Source organism: Sinohyriopsis cumingii, chromosome 3, assembly GCF_028554795.1.
Source record: "Sinohyriopsis cumingii isolate HCF-2022 chromosome 3, ASM2855479v2, whole genome shotgun sequence".
In the NCBI taxonomy this organism is placed as follows: Eukaryota; Metazoa; Mollusca; class Bivalvia; order Unionida; family Unionidae; genus Sinohyriopsis; species Sinohyriopsis cumingii.
This window is the reverse complement of record NC_142963.1, coordinates 101,980,260-102,004,570: the sequence shown is the minus strand read 5'-3', so window position 1 is coordinate 102,004,570 and position 24,311 is coordinate 101,980,260. Positions and strand designations below refer to the sequence as shown.

The following is a 24,311-nucleotide window of genomic DNA, read 5'->3' as shown; positions in this document are numbered from 1 at the left end:
TCCTGCAAATGGGTTCTCAGTCAAACATGAAAATGCACTCAGTGCAGTATTAAACTTTTATTTAACTGTTAAGATAATCTAAATAAAAAGAGTCAAAAATGCTATAAAGCAAGGATACTTATTTGATCACAATACCTCTATCATTCCAAAGTATGCAGATGTAGCTTAATACAGAAAGGATGCCAGGAAATCACAATAATTAGTTATTTAAAAGAAAGTATGATAGAAATGTTCTGCAGTGGATGCCCTTTCTTACTATTAGCAAAAGGGCACATATTTCCTGAAGGTGAGTTCAGCAGGGCAGGGTGGAAAATTACTGATTCTTTTCAACTTCAAGTCAGTACCAGCACAGATGTGTAAAGTGAATGGCATAATGAAAAGTGATGTATGAAGCAGAGTTTCTTGACAAATGGAGGATGGTAATTCAAACATTATATTGGATGCCAGGTTAGTTTAATCGCCAAAGTAGAAACCACAATTTGATGCAAAGTTACAAAAATCTTGGCTGTCACAATACATATGGTTACAACACAACACCAAGATGGGAGGTATGTTGTGTAATATTTGCAAACATTTAATTTTAGGACATCAACTCTTACATGCCATGCTTAGTCATCAGATCATGTGCATTTGGGAGCAGGGATATTTCTCTGAGAGAGTGCCATAGAACTGTGGAAAATTCTACAAAACAATCATTAAGAACAATTTATCAGCTTGCTGAAGCCAGCCAAGCTAGCTATGCATATGGCCTTTCAAATAGCATTAAGAGATTTGCATTAAGAACAACTAGGTTACGTTCAGTTGATATTTTGTTAACACACTTTTAAAGTTGTAACCTCTGTTTTTCATTAGAAATTTGCCCTATAATTGTAAGATTTAACCACCTAAGAAAATCAGGAATATTTGAGGGAATGTGGTTATATTACAGATTTTGACCATAAGTTTTGAGGATTTAACTGTACCTTTGATTATATATACCTTTTACAGATATTTGCCATCTTTACCTTTTATAATATTATTTTATTGTACTTTACACTTGCATTTATTTGAAAGTGTTTGTCTTAAGTTTTTGTGTAGTGCATCATCTTTTCATTTTAGGAAATTTATTTTTAATTAGTACCATATGGTCTTTATTGTGCTTGGGTGCCATTAAAGACTACTTCATACATAACCTTGACTTCTTGAATAAGATTGCTATTTGAGTTATGTCATGTGAGGCTGTTTGTAGCTATTTGTCACGGTTGTGAAATTTCTTATGTTATTTTGACAAATGTATATTGCCATTTCCTGATCTGCGTAGTCGAATTTTATGGGCACTAAAAGCTGTTTTCTAACTTATTGCAGCCCCACTTGACTAAATTGGCCAAACCCAATAGTAGTCCTGTCAATCCACAAATAGTTTTTGTTTCTGCAAAATAACTCAAATGGGAATTATTGGATCTTAACCAATTTTGGTACACAGCCTTTATCTTGATGATACTTGAAAGATTATGTTTATAAAAGATACCTTTCATTGATCCTAGGCATTTCTGTATAAACATCTTTCTTGTATAACTTATAAGCAAACATTTATTGCTATTAATCATGCTGTTCTATCTTCTTAGCAGAAGACTCCATTTGAAGCTTTAGCACCTATTACTTCCCCAATTTATGGGTTTGATGGACAGCAACCCTTACCAAATGAGCAGGTGCCCTCAGGAGCACCCCTTGGCTATACCAACCTGTATAACCCACAGGAACACCAGAACGAAGTACAAAAGGTGAGTTTGCAATGAATTGTCTTTAACTGTGTGGGGGAAGATGGTTTTTTTTGTCATCACAGTTAACTTCATTCAGTTTATGGTTTTTCACTATGCATGCTCAAGATGACCATCTGAGTCTTTAAAAAGATGAGTCGGTGTCAGCTTGTAAATGTTGTTGTGATAGTTTAGGTAAATGCCAAAGTTGAAAAACATATATTTTATTAAAGAAAATGTGTTAATGTTATTAGCAGTTTAGACTGCCTTCCTGTCATGTCTTATTTGTTGTAGACATGCATTGTAAGTAAGAATCCATTAATAATACAGCAGAAGAAGACTCAATAATGCATGCAGTTATGTACTACTAGAAGTATTGGAAGGTTTTGGGCATGAGCCTTGTTAAACCATGAACTTTCAAAATTTGTAAACCTACTTATTTTCTAATAATGAAGTTTTAGGTTTATTGATGTCCTGCAGAATTTAATTTTGTGACTAAACTTTTATGATTCTATCATTGCTTGAATCTGTTGTCACACAAAAAAAGGTTCAGCCAAAAAAATCAAGGCAAATTGATTTTCCACCTATTTGATTTTTTTTTATAGGTTCCTTATGTATCTTCTTTGCATGTAAACAAGTATGCATTATTCCCTCCCCATCCCTGTTCAGAGATACTGACTTTTTGCTGTTGATAACAGTTTATTGCATATTTGCAGATTTTTAATGCATCATTTCTGCTGAGATTCAGGTTCATTTTTATAGTAAAGAATAGAGGTATACTGTCATAATTATTGCCACTTTCTAGTTTTACAGACAAGATATTGCTTAGAACTATTAAATAAGAACATGTATTTGAATATAAGTAGGTTTGTGGTTGGGTTTTTTTTGGGCAGGGGTACATTTTCATCCATAGCTGTTTTTGATGCTTAAAGCTTTTCAGAAAGTCTAATGGATCTTGTGCTATGCTGTTGTATGCATTTGTAAGTTCTTTGACCTTGTTGCACCTTGCTGTTAGAATTATTTCTTACAGTAATTTTCATGTTTATGTAATCTGTATGCCAGTTTTCAAAGGTCATAAAATTTTAGGATGAAATGACTCCATTATGGTCTAAGTTAGGAGTATATTGACCATCTTGCTTAAACATCCTCAAATAGTATCTATCGGTAGGTGTTGAAAATTTTATTTTGAACAAATGGTAAAAATTGTAGAACTGTACAGGAAATAGGTCATAGCACACTTTGATTTATATAGCATATTCATTAAATAGGTTATGGTATGCCCTGCATCATTCACTCAGCAGGAAATAGGTCACAGAAGTTTTTATTTTAAAAGTTAATTTATTGAAATAGATCAGGCTATACCGTACATCATTCACTGTGCAGGAAAAAGGGGACAGGAATCTAAATCCATGAAACCTATATAGTAAGTTGAGATATACCTTGCATCAGTCTCTCTGCAGAAATATATCACAGTAACCTAGATTCATGTGATGCTTATATTGTCAGTAGATGTCAGCCAAAAGAATTGTCATTTCTGAAGCACCTTAATTTAATGACCATTGTAATTCTATTAAAATGCTTTTCCAATTATATTAAAAATCCATTGTGGAAAGCACCAAAGAATATCTTATATGAGTGCCTCATGTAAATATGTTTAAAAATTTCAATGATAAATAGGTCTAGTTTCTTGACTACATTAATTGCTTCTGTCAAGAAATGAAATTACACCACTCCCTCGATAACAAACGCCCTGATAACTCGCAAACCAGCTTATAATGCGGGGTCAGGCGTGGATCCCATTAGAAGTCATATAATTGGTTACATTTTTTTTACCAAACATATTTAGTACACTGTAATTGAAAACATTCAAGGAAATTTTGATCAATGAAAATGTCACTTATGCCTAGTGTATGCAGTACATTAATATTTAAATGCCAATTAAATAATTTTTATTAAGTGAAATTTGTGTTTTAATTCTTTTACTTCCACTTAAGCGTAATCATCATAAATGCATTGTGTATTTAAACGTAAAATGTATCAATCTACCGTAACAGCTAATGTCCACAAGCATTTCTCTGAGAACCTAATTAAGTGCCAACCATGTTTTGATAACTGACTTGCGGAAGTACTTGTTGTATTGTTGCGCTGAATTAAAAGCTGGCCTCCTTTGTATTATCACGTTAATTATGTCTTTTGTCTTTTGAATCAAATAAAGGAGGTGGAATATATATAAAAATGTTAAAAGGCACGCAAATCCTACATAATTAAAATATAGTTGCCCCGGTCATATGTTGGGTGAACTCACTTCATTTGATTAGTCGAACACTGTTATAAATGTTATTGTGTATGTAGCATAAGCTACCTGAAATTAGCCAACTCCTTCATAACTGTGATCAAAGATAGCAGGGCAACCAAGCAAAATGAATACTTCATAAAATAAAGAGCTTGTTTTCACAGATACAGACCATTGTTGGCAAGTGATTTTCAGAGAATTTCTGAACTGCCATTTAGAGATATCCTCAAGGATGATAAGAAGTTTCACTCATACTTTCAGTGAAATCATGACATCAATATTGTACTAACTGAACAATACAAAATTGATTTTCAACATAGGCAATTGTCTTACGAAACAAAAGTCGCTAGGTTTTGAATAAAAAGGAATCTTGTTTGGTGGTACATCAACAGATAGTCTAGTTTCCAGCTACGTTGACTCCCAACTTGCTAATATCCTATTTAATTCCACTCTGGGAATCAGACTAATCAACAAAACAAAAAGCAATGACATAATACATGTTTTAGCGTACACATGATGGTTGTTGAAACCAGTTGGAACAATCTTTCACATGTTGGAAATTTTGAAAATAAATGTTATTTATACAGAATAATGAATGACTTCATTAGAAAAAGCACGTTATTAACAATTATTATCGACGTAATTGTAAAAGGAGGATTCAGTCATTAAACAGCCCAGTTCCTACTCTGTATAAGCAGATTTTTTCAATTTTTGGGCGCCCCTCGCTTATAGTGCGGTCTATGTTTGTGGACCCCATTGTGTGCGAGTTATCCAGGGGAGGTGTACTCTAGCATTACTCCAAACTACCACAGCTTAAATAAATGTTATTTGTATAAAAAAAGAATTAGGAACAGATATGGACAGATTGTCACAATTTTTTATTACCAAGCTTATCTGCTTTTCTACTAACCAATCAGAATGTTATTTTTCCTGTCTAACCTTTTATAACTTGAAACATTTCAGCATGTATGAATTTAACTTTTTCTTTGTCATTGTTTTGTTTGAGATTTTGTTTTTTCACATATTTAATAGATAGTGCAGACTCCACTACCACATTCCTCAGATATGAACCATCCAGCAAAGGTGAGATCATACATACTTACTGTCTGTAAATGGGAAATTTCTCTTCGTCATTGACTGTTCATTTAATTGTTGCTCAGGGAATATATGCTGGAAAAGAAATTAAAATGTAATCCTTGAAAGCATGTGACTCCAATTTAATAATAAACTAAGTTTTATTTTCTAAATTTATTGGCATATGTCCTGTTGAAGATTGCAAGAAATATCAGCAACTGTAATCTTCCCTCCACAAACAGTGCTTCCGCTGTATAAAACTGACGACGAGAGCTGTAAAAGTGATCTGTTTTGTATATGAATGATCCATATTTTGATAGATATTCCTGCAAGGCTGTCATAATAGTGCATACATATGCAAAACAAATAGGATATTTAATTACAAGAAACCATTTTATAATTGGTTTTCATTAGCCTAGAATTAACATTACATAAACTATTTCAAGTAACTATGATAAAATATTTTTGTTCAGTTTGATTGTATTCATGATCACACGAGCACTTTTTACAGGGACAGAGGTATACTGAGGTACTTTATCATAAGTAACCACTGTACTATATTTTCTGTATGATTTGTAATTTTAACTTAAGTTTAAAAATTTCACTTATATTGCTACGATGTCTGCAGTGTGGCAGTTTATAGTGCTGTCTAAAACTGGGGCATCATGCCGCAGACATGTAGCATTATGTCCCACAAAGTCACATTATCCTGACACCAGTCTGACCGGTCCTAACACTAACCTCTTAATGCTAAGCACCAAGCGAGGCAGCTGTAAGTACAGTTTTTATAAGTTTTTCAAATGACTCGGTTGGGGTTCTCACCCGTGACATCCTGCATCTAAGGTTGATGCTCTAACCACTTAGGCAACTGGAGCAGTCATGTATTTTCTGTTGTTCATTGTTCACCATCCTGTGAATATCTACAATATTCAATCTGTTTCTCATTTCAAGTAAACATCTTAGACCTAGAGCAACTAGCCACATTGATGGCAGATATGTGTCCATGCTGTTTATGGTAGGGTGATTATTTTACCATGGTAAATACTGTAGATGAGGCTAATCATTCCTGACATATAAAATTTGGCTTCCCTGCAAACTAAAAACAAAACGTAGGTACTGTTCATCTTCATTATAACTTTTGTCATTAAAGCGCAGTAGTGAATATAACATGATAAAAAGATGGACCCCATTACCAAAAGTATACCAGTGTATACCAATTTTGATTGAAAGAAAACAGCATGATACTAGTGTTCTATCTTTATTTTCTTTTTTTAAAATAATTATTTAACAAATTTTGATCTCTCCCACTATACTGCCGTTTAGTGTATATTTTCACCAGCAGCATATAAAAAACAAATTATTGCAGAGAAATATAAATGTATCCACATTCATTTGTTTCATTAATTTCTTTCCATCATACTCAGTAGATAGAGAAACTTCCCATTTACAGATTTCATTGGCTGTCATTTTTGTCTGCTGTGCATGAGGCTGTAGCAAAACATAATAAACCAGTAACTTATATTGTTCAGATTCATATCAACAAGTGTTTTCCATGGTTCATATCAAGTCTTTTCCTGGCTTTATATCAAGTCTTTTCCTAGCTTCATACACTCAAGTCATTTAACCATTAAGTTTTGTAAGGTATATCAGCATAAATGAAACCATTCAGTTAGAAGATATTTTATGTTGGAATGATACTCTTATGATGCTTGTGGTAGCTGGATTGAACATCGTGTCATAGTATTGTAACCTAGATAACTATTCTAATGCATGCCTCTGTATACAGTCGATTATGTTACACTGTATCAGGGGTCTCAAACACATGGCCCATGGGCCACATGCAGCTCGCCAAGCCATATCCTGTGGCCTGCAAAAATGACTGGCATCACAACGTGTCATGAGAGATAACAAAGGTGGTGTGGCCCTTGCGGTGGATTGAGTTTGAGACCCCTGCACTGTATGGTATCAGGGAATACGTTATTGTTGCCTGCAGTCCCAGTTTTAGTATGATGTCTAGCAAGCAAAATTAATCTTAATATATATTGAAAACATGTCAGAATGAATGTTTCCTAAATATAAAATATATTTCCACTGCATATAGACAGCATATTTAGCTCTACAGGACATAGACCAGAAGAACACATGAGGTGGCTTGTTGTATTTTGTCTCTCATCTGTCATCTGTAGTCGATCTGTCCATTAGCACAAGGTTGTTATTACTTCTTTTCCTAAACTACCTGGAGGATATCAGTGAAACTTTACATACAGTGCTATTTGGACACCGAATATAGCTACTACAATGGCCACATTTAAAATACTGTTATTGCTACTTATCCTGAATGGATGCTCAAATCAAGATGGGGCTGTCACTAGGAGTTCTTATGATGTATAATAGGTTCTGAATGAACAGGAGCTATAACTCCTAAATGATGACATAAAAAGCCAGAAATTTAACTCTTCTGAGGTGTCATAAGTATAAAGTTGCAAACCAAATTTGGTCATTTAAATCCAGCAATTCTGACTAAAATTATCTTGCAGAAAGCAGGTTGTTGATAGGTGATGATAGATGAATGTGATTACTATAGGGCTCTGCCAGTTTCAGTGTGTCCCTAATTAAGAAGTATCGATGTAACTGGTTTATCAGGGAAAAAATGAAAACAGCTGTCCTTCACATTTACAGAGTATTTCAATTTTTTTTATCAGGCATCTGCCCCAGTACCAGAGCCAGTAAAGGAGGTTGATAAAGGTCCAATCCCAGCAGAGCATCAAATTCTCAAAGATATCTTTGATCATCTTGTCCACAATTGTTTAGCCAAGGCACAAAATGTTGTAAGTATGCTCTATTAGTTGTAATCATGAACCTACAAAGCATGTATGGTTTATCGGTGTACATTTTTAATTTAACATGCTGAAGAAGAAAAATCCTTGAAGAGTTTCATTTGTTCATTACTTGAAATATATATATATTTTGCCTTAATTTCCTGACCAGACGGGTAATTTTTCTTAATTGCAAAGTTTGGTCTATATTATTTTTGTGACGTTTGTCTCTCTAATGTCTCTCCATCAAGAACATTAGATTTCATAATAATTTCTCATCATTAGCTCAATTTACTAAACAACTGCTGGCTGTTTATGGGATCTGCCTTTGCATTTTTGACTTGTTCCTGTATATATTTATTTCATTCATATTATATATACACACAGAAATTGGTAACAACACTGAAACTTGCAGGCCTTCCCAATATATAATGCAGGAATTTGTAGGGTGTCCCAACATCCTGGGCTTGACAAGCCCATCTGATGGAAAGAGGGGGACAGTTACAAGAATACAAGAATAAAATAATGGAGGTGCGGCATTACTGGTACACCAGTTTACTATGATGTTTTTTTCCGGTTGTGCATACCATTGTATTTTGTCACTATTATATCACTAGTCTTGCATGATTATTGTTGGTTTCATGTCAATTCTTCTGTCGTTTTATTAACAAGCTCTCTGTTTTCAGCTCTGTCTTTTCCAGGGTGTGTAGTATAAGCTTAATCATCCCACTTTCTTTTATCCCAAAAAAATAACCTTTTTTTCTCAAATAATATAATGGATTTAGTATGGTGTTATCTTTATATAATTCAGAGCAAGATTGTTTTTTTTGAGATGTTTGAGAGCTAGAAATCAGAAGAAAAATAATCAGTCCCCTGCCCCAGAAAAATTAAAATTTTGATCCAAAATATAATTGCAATTAGTATATATTGCAGTATGTTCAGAAATACCATGGAACAAAATATTTTGTGGTACTCTGCAAAATAGACACTTAATACAAAATGCAGACAATTTGTAAAAGAAATCTGAATATCTACTTGATGAGATTTGCAAGAGACAATGCTGCATATCAGTGAAAATAAAGAAATAGACTAGAGGAAAATGAACCTTCACAAAGAATGCACCATATTCAGTACAGACATGAAATGTAATCAGAATAGATATACATACGATGAGTGCAAAAAGACAATTGTGAAATGTCAGAAAATACTAGAGGGATAGAGTGAGTTTATATACAGTCAAACCTATCTCTGTGTCAGTAGAAGCCACTAGTGAAAGCTGGCTTTTTACACGTGATCTTGGTACATAGGTTCGCCCTTCAGAATTTTATTTTGAACAAATACCATGCACCAAATAACATTATTGTGATTACGATTATTATTATTGTTATTATTATTATTATTATTAAGATTATTTTATATGCACTATCCAACAAAATCACACTGATTTCCCTACTCATCTGACTGCAAAACAGTAAAACAGGATTGTCTCCCTTTTTGGTCATTTTGTATAAAATAGGCTTGGAAACGGCTATTCAAATTTCCAAAACAAAATCTGGATTACCCAGTTACTTAACGTGACGAAATCAAAAGACAGCTTTTGTGAGAGGCCTGTGATGAATACGGATCAAAAGAAGCTATAGGTTTATTCTTTTTTTACGCACACAATGAAACTTTTGCCTGCGTTTTAAAACAAGTTTTAGATATTGAATGACCCTGATCCTGATGAAAGGAGATGTAACTTGTATCTCATGTCAAAGAATATCTTTCTTCATCAGAGATAGCTATAATTTACAGGCAAGTAGATGAAGAATATTGAACTATATCTAACACTGGCAGAAAACAGTGACATCCATTCCAGCTTCAATAATTTGACTCCATTTTCCACCATCAAGGAAATAATTTGCTTTGATCCTCTACCTAATGATAAAAACTGCCTTGCTTTCAAACTTGTCGTGTGGCTGATCTCTTATTCTCCAGATTAGCAGTCTCAAAATCGGCCTTAATATCTTTGCTTACATTCAAAAATCCCTCAGATCTGAGTTGTTCCACCTCCCATTGCTGCTGCAACTACAGGGGACCCTGGATGGGCTTTTAGTCTAAACCCGCTTGTCTTTACTGATTACTGACATCTCACCTCAGTCTGCATGTGTTTCTGTCTCAGGCTTGACCAGTGTGGTTATGTGAGAAAGCTTGTCGGTAGCTTCCCACGGGTCAGTGGTTTGTGCTGGGATTTTCTCCCCCTCCCCCCCCCCTTCCGCCAATTATACTGGCTGCTATGTCTAGCCTTATCTTACAGTGAGATACAGCGTTAAACCCAAAACAACTGCTGTAACTACACTACTACTTTATCCACTATCCAGCAAATGAATTGCTTTGATAATTATCAGTAAGGATTACAAACCTTGCTTTCGAACCCAACTTATTGATTCCTTTGGGTAAGATTGACAGTGTGGCAGGATTACAGTGTTTACAAGTGAGATATTAACTGTTTACACATCAATTCACATGGTATGCCATTATCTAAATAATGCCTTGCTGATCAAACAAATTTAATATGTGAACTTTCACTGTTGACATGCTCCAATGACTACTTAAATCAGACAAAAACCACTATTGCTTAGGAAACACCATACTGCTGACTGCAGAAGGCAGGTTACCATTACACACAAGACATTTATATAGGAAATTGGGATGGGTGGGGTAGAATGGCTTTTGTACTGCTCTATACAGATGACTGTTGGCAGGGAAGAAGAGAAATAACTCATCATAATGCTTTGGAGATTATGGCCAAAATTACAAAGCACAGATAATGTAGATGTGTCGAATTCAGTGTGCTGTTTTTTTTATAAATCTATCTATAGCTTCAGAATGTCAGAATAATTGTCAAGTAAAATTAAAGCTAAAATAATATTATTTTATTTTTTTACAATTTTGAGTTGCTTTTAGCTGCACTTGTCATGGTGCAGAAGAGCATTAGGGATGATCTGTTATCTGTTGTCCATCCATCATCCATTGTCTGTTGTCTTTCATCCCTCCATCCATCAGCACAAGTTTTGTTATTGCTGCCACTTTGAAACTTCCAGGAAGGTTGTCATGAAACTTTGCACACAAGTTCATTTCATGCTCTAGTTGGTCCAGAATGAAAATGGTGCAGATAGGACATCCAATATGTCCATCACATTGACCATCTTGAAATAATTCTTGTTATGGCTTATCCTCGTAAATGGATGATTGTATCAACATGGGGTTTACACTAAAAGACTTTTTATGCTGTCTAATTGGTCCCAGATGAAAATGGTGTTGTTCTAATGTCCAGTACAGCTGTCACAATGGCCATCTTGAAAATCTTTCAGCTACTCTTTCTGAACGAAAAGTAATATTGCCATGTGGTTTTTACCAGAAGACTTCATCTGATGTTGGTCCTAAATGAAAAACAAGCTGCTTGTACATCTAATGTGGCCAACACTGTGGATATCTTGAAAATCTTATCACAATTTGTCCTAAATGGATGGCCACATCAACATGGGGTTTTCACTAAACCACTTTTTATAATGTCTGCTTGGTCCTAAGAGAAAAAGTGAATCTGTTGCATCCCATATGGACATCAAAGTGGTCATCTTCAAAATCTGATCACTGTTTTTGACTTATTAGTCATATCAGCATGGGTTTTTCATGGAAGGACTTTTTTACAACTGGTTGTTCAAAGATAATGGTGTGGATCTGACTTCCAATATGATGGCCATCTTGAAAATCTCTGTTATGGCTACTTATTCTAGATGGCTGGTTACATATGAATGTTGTGCTTTCATCAAAAAATTAATTGTCTTCTTAGTATTTAATGGAAAAGGTGCCATATGATATAAAATATGGCCACCATAGCAGTCATCTTGAAAATCTGTATATCTTTACTTCTCCAGAACAGAAAGACTTCTTATGTCTTGCTGGTCCAAAATGAAAATGGTGTCCACCACATCAGCTAATTTGAAAATCTTGTTATTGTTGAAGAATGTTAGATGATTTCAACACTAAGCAGTTAAAAGGAAGAAACAATCTTATTTTGAATTCCTAGAAATTCTTTTTGGTCAGAAGGGTGGCCATCCCTTAAAGGAACAGTTGTTCTGATCTCGAAATCTTTAGCCTGGAGTCAGTTAGCATGCTTAGATAGTTCAGTTCTTCCAGGGCCAGGTTGTGACTAGGGTCAATACAGAAGTTTTTGCATACATATGGAAGAAGAACTGGACTGATTTTGATAGAACTGTAAAGTTGGAGACTACTTTCAAATTCTTGAGTAGAAAGCAACAGTATGATTCAGCTTAGTTCCAGGACATTATTCTTACATTTGCATTGCAGAGGAAAGTATAACCCAATGATGATTTGCTTTTCAGCAAGCCAAGAGGAAGCTGGAAGATGTAAACAAAAAACTTGAAATTTTATATGACAGACTTCGAAATAATTCTGTAAGTACAAAATTATAACATTTTATTCTCAGCTCTGCAAAAATTATTCCTGTTATGGTTGGAAGTATCTTTAACCTTACACACACACACATGCACACACATATTACTATGAATTCACTGTTTTTCATGGAGTTTCCTTTCTATGGATTTCATTGCTGCTACAGGCCATGAATTTGAAGAGCCAATAGACATGGTATGAAATGGTATGACTCCTTTTAAGTTGCATGAAACAATAGGACCACTCTCAAATTCACTGAATTTAGATACCAATAATAATGTCAGTTTGTGCCCAGCATTAATTCCAGTGAAAATTAATGAATTAAAATAGTGGTTAAGTTATAACATCACTACCACCTACACACACACACACACACACGCACACACACACGCGCGACGAAAAACAGTTTATTTGTATGCTTTTGTCCTGTTTGAAAGGATATCAGTTATTTCTACATGCAGATATTTTTGTAATCAATTATTGTTCTGTAACTGTGATCAGTCAGATTTGATTGGGGGGGGGGGTCATTTTGTATGGTTACAATTGGTTTAAGTAATGTTTTTCAGTTAGTATGTACTTTGTGAGCTCTACGAATCAAGTTACAAAGACTGTAGGTCATCTTTGAGAGCTTGCAGGGACATCATATTAAAATGATTTAAAAAGGATCTCAGAAAGACTTTATTGAAACAATTGCAAGATACTTTGACATAATGTTATTACAGACATCAACCGACTTGCTGATTAATGAAGGTGATAGAAATTATAGACAGCCTTATAAACTGAGAAAAAGACAACAGGGTTAGATGTAGACCTGAAATTCTTCAAAAACTTCAAATCTTTTTTTGACCTTAGAAACCTCAAACAAAGCTTTAAAAAACTGAAAGAAACCTAAATTTAAAAACTTTAAACCTTGTCATAAATAATAAAAATAAAAATTACAATAATTATCAACAACCAGACTTGTTTTGGTGCCCAGATTTTAATCATATATGTTTATTTAGCAAAAGTAATTGATTATTATACTATTTCAATTGAAAATATTAAGAATAATTCAAAGAATACACACTAAAAGCCATGAAGTATATATACTTCAAATTTGTTGTGGCTTCTTAGGCAAAGATAGAAGGTAATTTTGGTCACAACTGTCATAAATACCTTATTGTACCAGTTGGTTATTTCAGCAAAAGTTACATGGGAAGGCAGTCACCCATAGGTACAGTTTAGATTTTTGTTTTATTTTCATATGAATTTGAATAATGTGAGCACCCTGGCATATACTTGTAAAATACACTGCCTTCCCTAGGTACCTTATATCTTTGAAATGGAACAGCCCTTGTACTAAATTATGGGATAGATGGATACAGTATCTGGTAAATCTAGTAGTGCTGAGAATGATTTCTTCTGTCCGTTATGAACAGGTGTATGCTGATTCAAATTTAATGTACAGTTGTATTAAACAGTACCATTGAAAAAATTGTCCATTGTGGCACTCAGCTCCAACAAATTTGTTCATTACATTGGATTAAAACGATATTGATAGGCATTAATTTCGTGTGACAGAAACAATCAGTATGTTCCAAGACAAGTGTAAATTGCAATCTCTTTTTTATCTATGCTACTACAGAGTATCAAAAACTTTAGCTGATGTTTTTTGTTTTAAAAGTTTAGATGCTTTAATCTAGCAAGACTTGATGTCTATTATACACAGTCAAACCTGTCAATAACATCCACACATGGGGAGGAAAAAACTGGCTTTGTTCACAGGTTCACCTTTATAAAATTGGTTTTTGAACAAATACCATGCACTGAATATCCTTATTAGTATTAGTACTTTGTTCAGTTCTCAAAGGTGCAACAACAGTCAGCTGATAGAAGAGACCCATGATGAATAGGGTATTAATAGAAAAGTTGAATATCTATTATGTGAACCAAAACTTTGCCTGACTTTACTGATAAATTTTAAATATTGAGTGACCCCTGACCATAATGAAAAACAGATGCAAGTCCTATCCCTTCTCAAAGATAAACTTTTTCATCAGAGATAGCATTAATTCACAGGCAAACAGATGATGACATCAAATTATACTTATCACTCAGGCAGAAAAGGTGACTTTTCATATTGTTGCTGTGATAAGAGAACTACTTTAATTTTCTTTTCATTCAGTAAATGAACAGTTTTGACCCTCTACCCTGATGATGAAAATTGTCTTGCTTTTGAATGTGACACATTTACACCTTTGAGTTACATTTGACAGTGTGACTGGAGTATAGATTGAGATCAGAAATGTTTTCACATATGTTCCATTATCTGAGCAATGCCTTCCTGATGAGGCAAAAGTTTAGTGTACATAGAATGGTCACTGTAGATTTGTTACAGTGAGCACTTAAGGCTGGGAGAAACTATTGTTTGATTTAGAAACACCTGATTGTTGAATGGAGGTGACCATCACACACATGACATTTATATAGAAGATTTACTGGGGAGAAATTAGAAAGTCCATTGCGACCAGGTGACTTCTATGTAAAGGTTACTATTAGCACAAATTTTACTGCACAAACATACACATTCTCTCTCTCTCTCTCTCTCTCTCTCTCTCTCTCTCTATATATATATAATTGCAAAATTTTCACCTGCATTCTTATGAAATATTTTAAAAGGTGTAATAATTGATAATTTTATTCAAAGGAATTTTTATTTCAAAAGCAATAGCTAATTATTTTGACAATTTAATAAAAACCATTTTCCTATTTTTCCTGTTTTATTTCAGTTGTCACAGAATGTTATTTTAGGGCTCCATCAAATAGTGCAGGCAATTCAACAGTATGATTACAACAGTGGACTTGGCGTATACACCCACATGGTTAGCCAAAGCAATTTCTCTGAGATCAGCAATTTTATGCCAGGACTAAAGATGCTCATTCAGTCAGCCATGCAAATGCAGGTCTATGTCCAAGCTCAATGATGAATATTGACGTGTAGTTTTTATTTATTTTCAAAAGCCGGTTTTCACCTGAAAGTGATTGTCTGTAAACATGCAAACTTGGTACTTTCATGTAGCAAAAAAATACATTCACAGTATAAAGACACTAGGTTTTTGTCAACCCTGTCTTGGCAGAAGCTTGACAGTAGCGATCAGTTTGGTGCCTTTTTCTCAAATACATTTACTTGGTATGTGCATGTGTACAGCATCGATTCACCTAAAGCTTGCGGACAGGCTTGACATGCAAGCAACGATCAGCTTATTATTGAATTTAATTTGTCAGGGCAAATTGGTTTGATTTATACCTCGTGAATCAATCGTGTGAAAGTAGCAGACAGTTAATAATAGTCATTTCATAAATGTCGATTTTTTTTTAAAAAAAATGATAGTTTCTTTGATATTCATTTAAACACTTGAAAATTTAAACATCAGCTATTACCAATTATTGTATCTGTCAACTATGTCAAGGCCATTTACATGATTTGCTTTGCCTTCAATATTTGTTATTTCTTAAATTCATTTTTTTTTAATTGACTGTCCATTGCTCTTTTTCTCCCTGCTATACACAGTTAACAATGTTAATTGGAGGAAAAGTTGTTGGGACAGTCGTCATTATTAATAATATAACTGTTGAATTTTTTATGATTTATTTTTCAAAAGTAACTCTTAATCCATTTCATTTGTCCTGTCTGTCCAAAGCCTTTGGAAGCCCCAGGTGGCCAAGTGGTTCAAGACAATCTCCTTTACAGATCATAGATATCACACATCTGTCCTTGTGGGTTCGAGTCTTGAACTCAGCCATCATGGGCGTGTGAAAAAACTTGCCCGTAGCTTCCCATGGATTGGTGGTTCTTCACAGTCTTTTTCCCCAGATTGTCCTCAGCAGATATACTGGCTTCTGTATATAGCTTATCACGTGCTGAAAAATGGCATAAAACCCACAAAAATACAAAATGAAAGCCTTTGTACATTAAAGTTCGAATTTCCTTGCTTCTTCCCATTGAATCATTATTGTCTGTATTTTTTCCTGCAACTTTTGTTATATAATTCATTTTTGTTTTCTGTACAAGTTCAGATGAGATTGTAATGTAATATATAATTAATCATGATTGTTGGGAAAAAGATATAATTTTGTGAGCACAATCATTTTACATTAAATTAATGTAGAATAAAATGCCCTATAAATGTATTCTTGACAGTGTTGTATATGTTACATGAGTGTTAGAGATGTACAGTTCTGTGCGTATTATTCTTTTTACTGAAAATGTAAACATTTTAAGAGTTTAAAATATCTTGTGCATGCGTCTACAGTTTCTGCTTTAGTAATTCTAGGGAAATGGAAAGTCTTTATATCAGGCCACATTTTTGCATCATGTATGTACAGCCTTGTCTCTGTCTTGATATTTATTTGTTATCTAAGTGAACTCGAATCTTGCAAGGAAAATGGTAATTGTTACATGAATCTAATGTGTGCTCATTAGTTTTCAAGTAAATAAAATAAGTATTTATAAATTGGTTATGATTCATTGTATAAATGAGTTACTCTGTATACTCTCATACAGGTCAAACCCATCTGCAAACAACATAGACCCTGATCTGCTATTATATAATGTTCCAGTAAATCTGGGTGTATTTGTTCTACTGAGATCTCCTAACAATCTGCATAGACCAAAATCCGCTGACACGTTATTCAATGGCAGATCAGGGTCTGTGCTTTTTGTACTTGGACTTATCTTATAAGCAAAAATATATACAGTACACAAATGTCCATTTTGTACACATTTTGGATATTGAACTCTTTATAGAGTTTTTACATTAATGTTGCATATCTAGCCCATTATCCATTGCTCCAAGAACCTATGTAATCCCGACAAGTGGCAGGATCACCTTGAGCAACATGAGCCTTATCAGTCCCTGAGACTCAACAACAATATTTAAATGACTTTTAGAAGGTGTGACTTTGAAGAATTTTTTAGTGTTTTGCTTGGTATTCATTTGTTATGGCTGAAAATTAGCAAAATTTGTTCTCATTAAGATATTGACATAATGATAATGACTTTCATGCAACGTAAAGAAATAAAAAGCTCTTTCACAAATGTATAAAAGTGATTTGCTTTTAAGTGTTGGTTCTTTTGTCATTTGTAATCCATTAATAAAAATATAATTCCATGGAAATCATTGCAAATTTACAGTTTATTGGAATTCAGGTATAACTTTAATTATTGATGCAGGTGCTGGTACTGTAAATTGCATTTACATGGATTCTCACATTAATAATCCAGTGATTGTCTCTTACTTTTTTTCTTTTTTTTATACTCTTTACTCTTGATTTATTCATCGGCGGAAATGTTAGAACAGATCTGAAATTGACTGTCAATATCAGCTGATGGAAATATAAAAAAATTCTCCATTAGAGTAAGTTGGGTGAATTCTTCTCTTGGCAGCTTAGTCTGCGCTTGCTCCATTAATTTTATTTTCAAATATTCTATTTCTAGTGCTGTCAAAATCAAATGTTCTTTTCTTTGTTATCCAGTTTTTCCGCTGCATTTGTTAGTTAATATTTGATTCATTGAATTCCATACATAATCAGTATAATCAGTATATGATGGAAAATGAACCAGTGGATTTCTCAATTTTAACTTATGTACAATTAAAGTCTGTACTAATAAGACCACTTTTTTACAATACCTAGTATACATACAAGGTTAACTGCACCAATTTATTGTGGCATACCAGAGACTAGGTAGAAAATATTTAGTTAAAGCTGTGATAGGGGATAATGAGCAAGTCTAGACCAGGATTTCACTGACAAGGCTTTAAATTTATTTTGAAATTGAAGCACCAGATCAAGAAATATGATCTACTGAAACTTAAGTTTGGAGTAAAAGTAATAATAATAATGACCGCTATGTGAAGAGAAACTTGGAAAAACATTGGTACAAATAGAACCTGATATTGATAAGTGATGTCTCACATTATGCCATTTGAATGAGTAATTTCCAAAGCCATGTACAACTCAGTAACTCCCAAAGTCAGAACAATTGGTTATTGCCATGCTATGTGAAGTTGGCTGGAGCCATCTCCTGGATGTAACCGTCAATCTGCCCAATGGTCCCTGTAACCATCAATCTGTCCAATGGTCCTTTACACTTTGCTTTTTGAAGGATAACTTCACGAGGGATTATTAAACAAAATTTGGTTGTCCAATACCCACTTTATGATCTCCAAACAATTATATTATTACCATTATATCAGTCTAATTTGTTTTATAGTTTTATAATGCTGAATCTTCCATTTGTTTGGGTGTCAACATTCCATTGTCATATTGGTTATTGCCCTGTTTGTATTGTTTTCAGATGTTGCATTTCTTGTAGAAAATGGGGGGTAATAAATTGAGCCTGTCTTGCTTCCATCATTCTAGCTTTTCATCCTTCCCACTTTTGTTTCTGCCCAAGAACTCATTGAATTATAGTTGGAATAGAGTTTGATGTTGATGAAACCTGGACTAATTTTATGTGTCATTGTTCTATATTTTCTTCAGCAGAGCTATAACCCTTGATTGTTACACTCACCCACTTTCCTTTCTGGCCCATAGTTCCCTTAGTTGATATTCAATTTATATCAAATTTTAAATGCAATTTTATATTGACTTGACCTTATCTGAGTTGTCAATGTTCTGCATCATTGTTCAGCAGAGGTATGGTCCAATTGATGTACCCATGTTCTTTGTTCACCCAATAAATCTTTTGATTATTATTGGATTTCAACCAAATTTGGTATAATGCATGATATTGATTATAGTTCAATTCATCTTGGTCATTTAACCATTAAACACTGATTATTTAAGTAATGGGGTGTCATTTTTTAGAATTGGATTATATATATCTTTAATGGCAAGTATTCACTCTATTTGGATCCTCATACATCCATATTTTTTTGAAGGTAATTATTTACATGCCCTGATAAGTACATGCAGTAAAATCAATGCTTAAATATTCTACATTTTTGGATGAGATCAAACTACAGGTGTGACCAGTACAATCTGGATTGAATGTTGTACACTGTGATGTCACAATGTAAGCTATGTGTTGATAAGCAAATTCTTACTACCGTATGTTGTGATGATTAGATGTGATGTGCTCTTTTCTTGACCCACTTTAGTATCTGGCCACAATTTTGTAAAAGTCTTTTGCATGCAATAATTTTCATCTGAAGTTTCTTGATGATAGTTAAGTTGCACAGAATTCAATGATCAGAATTGAATCAACTTTGGTTAAACAAAATATTGAATTTTAAAACATTGTATTATTTAATTTAAGATGAGTAAATGTGATTAGATGACCTGTATGACTTTTACTATAGACCTTTTTATAAAATAGACAAGGACAATGACTTGCTTAGATTCAGCTTTTTAACATGTGGTTAAAAAAAGTGGACAAGTGATTTTGTGGTGATTTTCTTTATTCTCTGCCACAGATGTGGAGGGTTAATGTAGTGTGACCCTTTTTCATCCATCCATCTATCATACCTTGGATAATTTTTTTTAATTTTTTTTTTAATAAAAATTTATTTATATTTTTGTTTAGGCCAAGGAATTCATATATTGCAAAATAGGAGATTGTTAGGTGTTTTTTGTTAATGAGCACATTTATATTTCATATTAAGTTGGACATGAAATTCATGTTGAAACATAACTTTGGGACATGCAACATCATTTGTGCATAAAATGTTTCAATTTGATTCTTTAAGCATTATCTAAAAAATACTTGCTTTTTTTTGCTGGAAAAAAATTTCTCTTAGAGTTGCTTCATTTAAAGCTTACATTGTACCCATGTAAGGAAAGCTTTTTTTAATAAGTATGCTAATGTACTCTGATTATTCAGAGTCCATATGAAATTTATTCAAAATCTAAATTGCATTTGTGGGTAACTATTCCACATTGAAGGTACTTATCCTGTGTCCCAATAATGTTTTAATGGAACAGCCCTTAAAATATTGGAGCAAGATTTTAGCTTTTAACCTCTCTTTATAAACGTTTGCAATATGTTAGATTTTCAGATAGTAGAATATGTTTGTTTTTGTAGCCTTGATGTAATGAGATCACCATTTTTCCAAGAAAAAGTTCCATACCTAAAGATTTGTTACATTTCAAGCACTGATTAAAATGAAAGAGTTTTTGCACTAAGATGAGATTTGAATGGATGAAGAATGAGGATATTGAATACAGTGTGAGCATGTAAGTTCTAGAGCATAATAAATATTTCTAATCTGATATTATCAATCATTTATGAACATTTTTATATTATTCTGATTATTTTTATAGTCTTTTGGTGTTTTTGTTTTTTAAATGTGACAGTTTACCTGTAATAGTTAATACATAGTATTGTGAGTATTGTTTGTTGACTTTTTGCTCTAGTTCATTAAGGATAATCTGACAAGGTATATCACTTTCCACTAGTTAAAAAAAATATGTACCATATGTATTTTCTAAGTAAAAGTTTGACATGTTTAAAATTATTGCTGCCACTGGTATTTTATTACCTTTCTTAAACATTACATAACCTTTATTGACCATTACATCACCTTTCTTGATCATAAATAAACAATAGAATACTAAAATGTCATGTGTGATGAAATAATGACTTGAAGAAATTTCATTAAAGTTATGATTGTTTGTTCACTTTGAGCTGCGTCACCAAGCATTTAGCTGGTGTACTATATATACACTTGGTAATAGATGATCCATGGAGAAATGTATAATCTCCATTCAGTTGAACACAAAATCCTTTTCACTGCTGTGATAACATATGTTATTCTTGCAGTACTTTTTAATACAGAAATGCTAGCAAAGTCTTCAATTGGCCCCGAGTGGCAGAGTGGTCTAAAGCACTCACCGTTCCGGATCACTGCCATCTCACCTCTGTCTGCATGGGTTCGAGTCCAAGGCTCGGCTAGTGTGGGTACGTGGGAAAGCATGCAAGTAGCTTCTCATGGGCTGGTGGTTCTTCCCTGGGTTTTTCAGGGTTCTTCCTCCACCAGTTATACTGGCTGCCATGTATAGCCTATCTTGTGCTGAAAAATGGCGTTAAACCCTAGAACAACAACAACAAAGTCTTCAGAGTGCATTAGCTTTGACTGATTGTTATCAGAATTGCAGTGTAGGTCAATATCTTCCAACAAATAGACAAGGTGAATACATTACATACTCAGAGAGTGTTTTTTGTGAAGATAAACCATAGAAGTACAGATAATGGAAAAAGGTCCTTATTACCTGTGAATGTTGGAATGTTGTTACTCCATTAAAAACAATACTATTATTAGTTCTCATCAGTAGTTATAGAAATGATACCATTGTCCAGCCGCTGAATTCTTCAAGCGGTTTTCTTTTGGATGAAGTTGACTTTGTATGTCATTTCATTCCTACTAACCAGGCTCTCTGCTTGTGGGTGGATAAGGGCAGTTGTCCAGTAGTAACAGTAACAACTTCTGCTCTATCTTCACATTTCTCATGTGAGATCGAACCACTGGTTCAAATATGGCTGCGGTCACCCATGCATTTTTTTATTGTTGCTTTAATCATATTTACATGATGAAAGCACTTTGGCAAGTTGAATTTTCTAGTGAATACTGTTTTGGTATGTGATTTCCTGTTTGTTCACACAGAATAGCAAAGTTGTTCTTTCAGTTTCTTAAATCATGTTTATGTTAATTTGTTTTCACAGCCATTGTGTTGATGGGTATCGTGTAACACAATCAGTTTTGTCTCAGTTGTACAGTACTCCATGGAATTCCACCTGCCTATGTTAATTTCACTGATTTTATCCAAATAGCTCTTGGTGGATTCATAATTTGAAGAACGAATTTCTCCAGAAACATTTGGCTTAATCAGTGTCACTTTTTCAAAAAAGAAGACTTATGATGTCTACTTTGTTCTAAATGAAAAGGATGCTAATCTGACATCCAATATGTCCACCACGACAGCTAATTTGAAAATCTTGTCTCTGAAGAATATCAGAAATGGTTTCAACACTATGCATTTAACAAGAGGAATGGTATTATCTTAAATTCCTGAATAATTTTATGTACCCTTCAAGGGACTCTTGTCTGTGGTAAGTTTTGTGAGTGCAGAGTTTATTAAGAAAAATATAATTACTATCTACTTAATTTTCTTGAATAAATAAATATTTGTGAAAAGAAAGATTTTCTTAAATAAAAATTTGCAAAAAGAAAGTGTTATTAATGTACATAATTTTCTTGAATAAAGAAATTTTACTAAATGAAAGTAGTATTAATGTAGTTAAGCATAACAGCTTAATTAGCTTGAGACATTTAGACAGCCTTGCAAATCATTCATTTTAGATTTGTGAGTTTGTTAAAAAATAATGTTACCAACTAATCAGAATATACTTTTCTTTTGAAAGTTCATTTCTGATTGGCATTATATCAGATGTGGAGGCTTGTATTTCCAGGGCAGAATCTACAACTTCCAAACCCAGTGATGAAAATTTGAAATATCTTGGAAGGTTTGTTGAACTTGTGTTGAAACGAACTGAGAACATTATCACAGATTAAAATATGGTGAATTTGAATGGTATTTACCTCAGCAACAAATATGCCACAGAAAAAAAGACATTATGAGGGGAGTGTATGATCGTCTGGAATGTTTTAAACGTGTCATAATTTATGACTTTGTACATTGTTCAGATTACTGTATACCAACCTTTATTCACAGCTCTAAACGTTTACAATCTATCAGTGTGAAACAGTAGCAGCTGTTGAATTTAAGCATCTGCCACTTCTTGTGTTATTATCTTATTTAGAAAACTTGTAACTAGTCCTTCATTTTGCAGAAAGATTAGTGAAAATAGAATAGCTTGTGAATACAGTAGGTTTAACATACACCATATGTACTCGCTTGCAAGTCAAATTTAATCACAAGCTGCCTAGACCCAGTTTGCAATCACATAATGTGCCAGCAGATCAGAGTCTATGCAGGTTTATTAGGAGTTATCAGTAGAACAAGCAGCATAGACCATGATCTGCTGGCACATTATTCACCAGTAGATCAGAGTCTATGCTGTTTGCAGATGGAATAGACTTATAAGCGAGTGTTTGGGGTACGAGTCAGATTTAAATGATGGACACATAGATAGATTCCCTTGTAATGTCCAAATTCTGAGAATTAAAAAATCCATCAATATTATCATGGTTATGTTATATTCTGCCCCTACTCCACATCTCGACAGACCAAGAAAATGGAGGTTGGGAGTGTTACCACACCTTAAACAAGCTTTCAGTGTCATCATTTTAATGTTGCAAATTTTATAAGATAAAATTGCAGTACATGTAAATAGTTAATCTTAGACTCAAGTCTGTTTTCTCTTTCAGTTGGCAAATTGGTTAATTGGAGATACTAATCAATTGTAATGTAAAAGTATGTGCTCAGTGTATTGTGTGTTCTTTTAACCTCTGAAAGTTTTTCATTTTTCAACATCAGACCGTATAGTTCTGTTTCTGTACATAATGTAATGTATATTGACTTAATTCGTATGCACATTAACAAAAATGCCTTTTTAATTGTTTACCACATCACCTCAAATGATTGTATATGGACACTTGTGCTTCTTTAGAAAGCTGCAGTGTTTGTTAATTGTGTCTACTGCATAAAGACAATGTGCAAGACAAATGGACTTATGATTGATAAATGTATCTAACTTACATGATCTTTCTTATCCTTTTAAACTGTTTCTGTTTTGTTGAAGAGATATTGAATTATACTACTCAGTTTACAATCAATAAAAAGAGACGTGTCAGTATTACTGTCAATTTTGAAAATGTGAGGTATAAATTTTAAAGTATTTCATGCTTGCTGCATGCTGTGATTTTAAATACTTTATAAACAAATATTTTTCTGTTGAAAGTACTGTACTCCAAAATCAAATGAATACACACAATT

At 33.6% G+C, this 24,311-nt stretch overlaps 1 protein-coding gene across 3 annotated transcripts in view; it reads left to right on the top strand.

The window, feature by feature from the left end:
- Positions 1-24,073, top strand: part of LOC149803411 (protein transport protein Sec31A-like) — a 78,103-nt gene extending 54,030 nt beyond the window's left edge. The window contains exons 24-28 of one of the 3 annotated variants that reach the window (XM_089953111.1): positions 1,608-1,760; positions 5,062-5,112; positions 7,806-7,931; positions 12,305-12,376; positions 15,143-24,073. In XM_089953111.1, the coding sequence (XP_089809237.1) occupies positions 1,608-1,760; positions 5,062-5,112; positions 7,806-7,931; positions 12,305-12,376; positions 15,143-15,337 (597 nt within the window). In that variant the 3' untranslated portion in view covers positions 15,338-24,073. Of the gene's footprint in view, positions 1-1,604; positions 1,761-5,061; positions 5,113-7,805; positions 7,932-12,304; positions 12,377-15,142 lie in introns of all 3 variants that reach the window. The other 2 variants (XM_089953110.1, XM_089953112.1) reach the window with 2 other exon arrangements.
- Positions 24,074-24,311: the final 238 nt, after the last annotated feature.